The sequence below is a fragment of the Trachymyrmex septentrionalis genome, unplaced genomic scaffold (assembly GCF_001594115.1).
Source record: "Trachymyrmex septentrionalis isolate Tsep2-gDNA-1 unplaced genomic scaffold, Tsep1.0 scaffold161, whole genome shotgun sequence".
NCBI lineage: Eukaryota > Metazoa > Arthropoda > Insecta > Hymenoptera > Formicidae > Trachymyrmex > Trachymyrmex septentrionalis.
Genome location: NW_017304770.1, coordinates 1,059,376 through 1,066,832, shown reverse-complemented (window position 1 = coordinate 1,066,832; position 7,457 = coordinate 1,059,376). Strand labels below are relative to the sequence as shown.

Below are 7,457 nucleotides of genomic sequence, written 5' to 3'. Positions count from 1 at the left end.
GGCATTAGGGTGCATTTCCACTGAGCACGTCACGCGTCGTGAAAAAGAGACAGAGACGGAATTCATAGGGAGTTTTCCAGCAAGAAACACAAATTGACACAACAGTCAAGCCTATTCTACATTAAACGCATGCCGGTCGCAACAACCTTGCGATCGGCTTACGTTTAATGTATAATAGAATGGGCTTCTAACTAGTCACACAAATTTTCCGTAACAGTGACCGTAAATGTAGGTTTTCGATCAATCGCGTTGCTCGATTCGGTTATCCGTAACCGTAACTGTAACAATCGAGCAACGCGATTGGGATCGGACTCAACAGTTGAATGAGCACTTGCTGCTATTGATGTATTCTTCCAGATCTAAAATGCTGATTAGATAATCTAAAAGAATACACCAATAACAGCGAGCGCTCACTCAACTGTTGAGTCCGCAAAACGCAGCCATTATACACATCAGTCCGAATCTACAGTTGGAGTCAGTTTCACCAACGTCAGTTAGCTTAATCGACCGTTGACTGACCAATCGCGTTTGCTATTTAGTAGAATCGACCAATTGCAGTTGATAGTTTATTATGATTAAGCTTGATCGGCGTTGGTGAAATTGACCCTAGGTGTTTAAAGCTGTAAGAAATTGATCAACTACTTGAATGCGAGGAAAATAATTGTGATTCGCCCATTTCTTATAGCCTAAGGCTTAAAAATCTGTTGTAGATCCGAGATCATGTGTGAAACGGAATGCATCCTTTGATCACAGCCTTAATTAATCAAAAAAAAGCTATTGAACAGCATTATCAGTAGTTCTTTTCTGATTGGTCAAGAAATGCAAACATGGGTGCAGATGTCGCAGACGATACAAACGCCATCTTCAATTGCTAGTGTGATACGAACATTAGGCCTTGCACATAATAGAAGAAATATTAGGAAATATTAAGGTTTTAACCTATCAAAAATTGATTACATCGGAATACACAATTTTTGATAGGTTAAACTCTTAATATATATTTCTATTCCTAATATTTCCTTTATTGCGCGCGGGACCTTAATAATTTTATGCACTTATAATCGCCAACTAGCAGTCTCCAAATTCTTAATGTGTAACGGAAGTGAATAGGCTGTCATCCCTTCTTTCTCACGCTCCCCTTTTCCTCTTCATGATCATTATTTATCATTATTTAGCATAAATTATCTTCTACGCTGTCAAGTGTAAAGAGATCGAGACGCTATTACTTAGTGCGAAATTTCGGCATTACGTTGAGCTTTTTGTGCTCTTTTTTTTTGTTACAAGAAAGTGGAAAGGATTAATTTTTCTTTGTTTTTATGAATGTGTTTAATCCGATAATGTTTACACTGTGTATCATGGGCGCTATATGCCACATTGCATAACCCCCAGAGTAGTCCGGAACAGCGCGTGACAAAAATTTTTATCGTACTCTTTATTTATTCGCCTAAAGATTATCTTTGTTTTACAAAGCGATGGCAGGATGTTACGACAAACTGTCTTGGACAGGTGAGTCTTTCTGTCATGTGATAGTTAACGTTATCTCATCATATGTAATTGTAAAATAAATATTAATTCTTTTGAACATATTCTTTAAAAAGTACCATAATAATATATTTAAGTATAATTTTTAAAAAATAAATATTCTATGTTATCGAGTAATTTAATCTTAATGTCGAGAAACTTTTGCAAACAGTTTGCTGAGTCATTGTTAATAAAAATTTGATACTGTTGACATATTTTTAATTTACATTTTGACATATTATTGCATATATATATTTCATTTCATTTGATATTTGAATTATATATGCTCTATTATTTATGAATTTGTTGAATATTAAAATATTTAAAAAATACTAAATTAATAATTTTCTAAGAATATTATTTTGTGTAAATTATTAAAATCAGTAATATTTTACCATTAGAATTTTTATGTGCTTTTAATGATAACTTTGTGCATGTTTTTGTTATATAGAAGTAAGGGACTTACTGAGAACTTGGAGGGAAGATTCCGAGCGACGAAGTAAAGATGTAGTAGACTTCTGGGAAAATACTTTAATGGGAAAGATTGATCGTTTGGGCAATGAAAGTATTCTATCAATACATATTTTTTTTATGCTTAAAATTACCAAAATTATATACATGTCATGAATATATATTTTATTTTTCATTGTTTAGAATATCTGATTCTGGAACAAGTATGTGTAGCCGCATTGGATTGTTACCGACTACCATTAGCTGAATACTGCATCAAAATTTTAATGCGCGCCTTTCCTGGCAGCTTGCGTGTTCACAAGTACCATGCTATGCATTTAGAAGCATTAGAAATGTAATTATATATATCATCAAGTATGTAAAAGTATATAATAATATTTATCTTAATGCTCTATCAATTAATTTTTTTCTAGGTATGATGAGGCAATGGAAGTTTTGGATTCTATCATAAAAAGAGATGAAACCAATGCTGCACCAAGAAAACGTCGTGTTGCTATTTTGAAAGCTCGAGGACGCATTCCAGAAGCAATCAAAGAGCTTACAGAATATCTGAAAAGGTATTTTAACATACATTTATATATAAATGCATATACATTTTAAAAGTTTTATAAATTATGTATTAGTGATATTATACTAAATCTAAATCATTGTTTAGATTTATGAGCGATCAAGAAGCATGGCATGAGTTATGTGATTTATATTTACAAGAACAGGAATATTCTAAAGCAGCTTATTGTATGGAAGAACTTATATTGCATAATCCACACAGTCATTTAATTTACCAAAGATATGCAGAAATAAAATATTCTCAGGTATGTGCATCTAATATTTTATGATATTTTTTTATGATGATAGTCATATTAATTTACTTACAAGGAGAATACCAGAACATGTCTCAATTTTACTGTCTATATGTAATAATTCAGCCTCTCTACTAATTCATGCTAAAATTATAGAACGCACTTCTCAAGCATTCCTGAGGAAAACGTATTTAAAAGTTTATGTATTGGTAATGTAATATTTGTTTTTAACGCATTTTTTTCTTTTTATAAAATTCAGCTAAATCGGGGGAAGCTATGGCTGATATTCCTCCAACATCAAACTAATCCTCAACAATTTGACTAAATTTTATATATGCAATAATTCAGATCTCCCATTAATTCGTGCTAAAATTACAGGATAAAAATATGTAGAACGCTTCTCAAGCATTCACGAAAACATTAAAAAATTTACATTAACACAACAAAAAAATTTTTAAACGCGTTTTTCTCACAAATACTTAAGAAGTCTCTATAATTAACTCTATAATTTCAGCAAGAATTAGTTGGAGGGCTAAATTATTATATAGTAAAAAATTTAGCCTAATCAGAAGGGCCTATGTCTGATGTTTTCCTTGTTAGATTAACAAAAAAGTTCACTAAATTAATAATATACATTAGATATTTTTAGATATTTGTTAATATAAAATTAATGTAAAAAGAAAATTATACAAGTAATGCTTTATTATATAGGGTGGATTTGATAACATGGAACTAGCAAAAGCATACTTCTGCCAAGCTGCGAAATTAAATCCAAATAATATTAGAGCTTTATATGGCTTGTTATTAGTAAGTTCCATTATTATATTATAATGCTACATAGCATACAATTATGAATGGTATTTATATTCTTGCAAATATATCTAATTTCAGACAACAAATAATATTGCAACATCGCCTAAATGTCCTTCATCTAAGAAGAAGGAAGCGATGAAACTGAGTGAATGGGCTAGTAGACAAATTGAGAAACAATATGAAAGTAAAGTTGAAAATGAGGACGTTAAAAACGTAGAACGTTTACTAGGACAATTACAACTTGAAGCTTAGGTATTACATTGTAATTATTCTTGTATTTATTTTAATTTTGTGAGACATATGTAAGCGATATGTGTTTAAAGACATTGCAATAACGATTTCCGAAGAATTTACTGAAGAGAGATTTTAGATACATTTTTTAACTCTGTGTAGTTAACAAAATCTGATCAGGATATTCGAACAGTATTTTGTAATTCTATTCGTTACGTAATATATGTATATCACGCTCTAGGTAATTTTGTCTTGTTCCAGGTAATTTTGCCAATATCCATGTACAATTGTATGTTGATATATTAATTAATTACTCTATTAATACCATTGTCGAATTTTAAGTGCACTATACGTAATTATCTTCTGAATATACATTCGTATTTCCGTACCTTATTATATATATGTTATTAAGTAAATGTTAAAATTATCGATTTAGTGATTACTCTTTGTAATTCGTTTAATGTCATCGTTATTTCATTGTTATTTAGGTATCGGTATATCTTACATATTAATGTAATAAAAAACGGCGTTGAATGGATAGGATCATGTGTGCAAAAAATATTTATTTCTAAATCATTGCAATAGTTAGCTTTGTTTTCAACTTTTACAACTATTCTGTACATAATAAACAAGAATTACAAAATTAGATAGTCATATTTTGATAAATAATTTTGAATAATTATATATCTTCTCGCACTGAGAAAAAGATATATAAAGATATTGAAAGAAGAAATGTAGAGAAGAGAGAATGTACCTTTATATAATACTACATAAGACTGATTTACAGTCATCTTTCAGTAACTTCTTTGTTACTACGTTCCCACTCCTCTCGTCTCTTTGCTCTTTCTGCAGCTTTCCTCATTCGTTTTTCTTTTCTCGTTTCTTCACGTAATGCAAAATACTTCTCACGGAAATCAGTAAAATTCATAATAATGCTCTCGTCAGTTGCCTGTCATCAAATGTTAAAAAATATTGATGTATAGTTTAATCAAAGTGTAAGCTACTAAAAAACTAAGAGAATATGGCTATTTTAATTTTAAAAAGGAGAAATTGTTCTTATTTTGTATTAAAAAAATCTTACATCCTAGTTTATTACATCTGTTTTTTGTTCTTAGAAAAACTGCACTAGAAAATCTCTTCCGTTTTCGCCAAATATCAAATATATACCTATTTCATTTTAAGTTTCAAAAGTGTACTAATTTAGCCACAGAAAAACACATCTTAAATGTTATCTAACAAGGAACACAATTGGCCTTCCCTGATTTTAATAAGCTTTGGATGTTAAAATAAAGAAACTTTTTTTTATGCTGAATTACGCGTTAAGATGAAAATCTCTCTTGAAAAAAATCTTTTTTTCAAGTGACTATCGTCAAAACTGAGATAAAAAACAATTTAAATAAAAGTTGTATATATAGTTTCAAGAGTATTTTATAATTATAATTAAAAAAAAATTCTTCCATTTTTTTATGATTATAAAATACTCTTGACGCTATTCAACTTTTATTTGAAATATTTTTTTCTATCTCATAGTTTCGACGATATTTTTCAAGAAAGATTTTCCTTAATATATAACTCAGCATGTACAAAAAAATATATCCCTTATTTACGTGTTTTACATTTTAACATATCTAAAGCTTATTAAAATCGCAAAGGTTCAGTTGGTTGTGTTCCCTTGTATTTTCTATATGTGATACAAAACTAAATAAAAGTTAATAAAATGTTGTTAAATCTTATTACCTCAGGTTCTTTAACTTTCTTGTAAGTTAACAATCTTCTGCTAGTGTAGTTGCTCAATATTTGTTCAGAATTGGCTACCAGCTCTAAGCAAGAATGTGCTGGTAATTGATCTTCCATGTACTGATCTCTAAACCACAAATTTGATATTTATCTACTAATCAATAAATAATTACTATAGTAATTGCTTCATAATTTTTTTAATGCTGCAACATTTCTTTGCATGTATAAATATTAAATATATATATATACCTAAACAATGGATACCAGCAGACCAGTCTGCCTTGAAGCCTTAGGTGTTTCGCAGAGAAACACAACAGGTCTTTATATATTTGATTCAGGCCATAAACAATTTTTGAAGGAATATGAGAAGTTGCTTGATGTTCTTCTATCACCGGGTTTATCTTCATAGTGCCTATACGTTCTGTAGCTTCCCTTATACCGTAAGGTGCTACAAAAGAAATGTTTTTTTTTTAAATTCATATAAAATGTAATTTACTTTATTCGTAAATTTTATAGGATTTCTATAATATATTTATATTTGAAGATTTTATGCAATATTTATACTCACGATCTGTTATAATAGCATCTATTCGTAAGTCTGTCCGCCACAATGGATAAGAAAAATCTGCCACCACAACATCGAGATAATAAGAACTCATTCCATATTGATACATGTTTGCTGCGATACTCTCGTCTTTTTCCCTTGTCTGACACATTCAATACGAAAATTCCTCAACTTTTTTTCTGCTACTTTGTATATTAAACTGATATTATGCTTGATAGAGAAATAATAATTGAACTCTTGTTAACACGATACCTTTTGCGATATCCGTGTAGGTCTCGTACGGCCATGAAGCATTAAAAAATCGATATCTGTTCCGAATGTATATCCTCCAAATTGAGATGCGGCAATTAACAAGGAGCCTGTCCCCACAAATGGATCAAAAACTAAGTCTCCATTTCTAATCTGTGCCTGATTTGCCATTATTAGTGACAGCTGGGGATCCATTGAGGTATTTCCTATAAATTTCCTAGTTTTTAATGATAACTTTTGAATTAACTCTCGCTGACCATCGGCAATCTATAATAAAATGATGTTACAGCCTATAAATAATGATTAATATATAATTATATTACTCACCCATTTTCCAAAGAAATATTCATGGGGTTCTTCAGGAATGTCGTTGGGATTAAGTCCATAATATTCTATATAACATAAAGTGATATCCGGATTTTTCAATTTAACTGGACCTTCAAGAGGTAGATAACTGAAAGACTTCTCCCAACATTGCATTAACTTAATTGTGTGTATTACGTTAATTTTCAAATCGACTATTAAATAATTATTTTATTTTTAGCAGTTATACTTTATTTAAGCTTTATATAGTTTATTAAAAAAAAAACATTTTTGTTTTCAGCTTGTTATAATAATCGAGAAATATCTGCTTACTTCGATTTTATTTATTTTTTCACGTTGCGAGAAATGTTTACAGAAAGTCTCCACTACAATCTTAAACGATTTTTTTTTATTTACAGCCAAAGTCTCCAAATTTTTGATCGAGTAAGCTTTCAAAGAATTGTGTAACTCTTCGTTTTCTTTAGCTTGTCCCCAAAGCTCTAAACAAAAACGCAATGAGACTGCCCTACTTGCAATTTGATGTACTAAACTTTCATCAGATAAATCCACAATCCAGTAAGGCTGAAAAAATTTAACAAATTTATTTCTCTATTCATACTATATTGAACGTTATTTGTTTCAATATATATTAATAACATATATTAATAACACATTTTGTTTTATTATTATCATTAAAATTTTCATATCTTTCCATAAAAGTTGCATATTAAGTTATATGCAAGTTTAAAATACAGTTTGATGTTTTT

At 29.8% G+C, this 7,457-nt stretch overlaps 2 protein-coding genes across 6 annotated transcripts in view; one reads left to right on the top strand and one right to left on the bottom strand.

Annotated features, from left to right (window-relative positions):
• The first annotated feature begins 1,120 nt into the window (after nucleotides 1-1,120).
• LOC108746277 (ER membrane protein complex subunit 2-like) lies at nucleotides 1,121-6,483 on the top strand. Of its 2 annotated transcripts, none has more exons than XM_018482945.1 (8): nucleotides 1,121-1,506; nucleotides 1,973-2,086; nucleotides 2,176-2,326; nucleotides 2,406-2,549; nucleotides 2,648-2,804; nucleotides 3,504-3,599; nucleotides 3,684-3,857; nucleotides 6,411-6,483. In XM_018482945.1, exons 1-7 carry the CDS (start codon nucleotides 1,473-1,475, stop codon nucleotides 3,855-3,857), a joined length of 870 nt encoding a protein of 289 aa, XP_018338447.1. In that variant the 5' UTR covers nucleotides 1,121-1,472; the 3' UTR covers nucleotides 6,411-6,483. The 2 variants fall into 2 exon arrangements, with proteins under 2 accessions (XP_018338447.1, XP_018338448.1); XM_018482946.1 differs by lacking the exon at nucleotides 6,411-6,483 and adding an exon at nucleotides 4,098-4,279.
• Nucleotides 4,547-7,457, bottom strand: part of LOC108746276 (tRNA (guanine(10)-N2)-methyltransferase homolog) — a 4,501-nt gene continuing 1,590 nt past the window's right edge. For all 4 annotated transcript variants that reach the window (XM_018482941.1, XM_018482943.1, XM_018482944.1 and 1 more), the window contains exons 3-9: nucleotides 7,024-7,272; nucleotides 6,715-6,849; nucleotides 6,391-6,654; nucleotides 6,142-6,280; nucleotides 5,823-6,021; nucleotides 5,574-5,700; nucleotides 4,547-4,785 (exon numbers count right to left, since the gene is read on the bottom strand). In XM_018482941.1, the coding sequence (XP_018338443.1) occupies nucleotides 4,624-4,785; nucleotides 5,574-5,700; nucleotides 5,823-6,021; nucleotides 6,142-6,280; nucleotides 6,391-6,654; nucleotides 6,715-6,849; nucleotides 7,024-7,272 (1,275 nt within the window). In that variant the 3' untranslated portion in view covers nucleotides 4,547-4,623. The remainder of the gene's footprint in view (nucleotides 4,786-5,573; nucleotides 5,701-5,822; nucleotides 6,022-6,141; nucleotides 6,281-6,390; nucleotides 6,655-6,714; nucleotides 6,850-7,023; nucleotides 7,273-7,457) is intronic.

Coding starts and splice junctions, on each gene's coding strand:
- LOC108746277 (XM_018482945.1), top strand. CDS start 1,473: ATGGCAGGATGTTACGACAAACTGTCTTGGACAG. Junction 1,507..1,972: donor CGACAAACTGTCTTGGACAG/GTGAGTCTTTCT, acceptor TTTGTTATATAG/AAGTAAGGGACTTACTGAGA. Junction 2,805..3,503: donor CAGAAATAAAATATTCTCAG/GTATGTGCATCT, acceptor TTTATTATATAG/GGTGGATTTGATAACATGGA.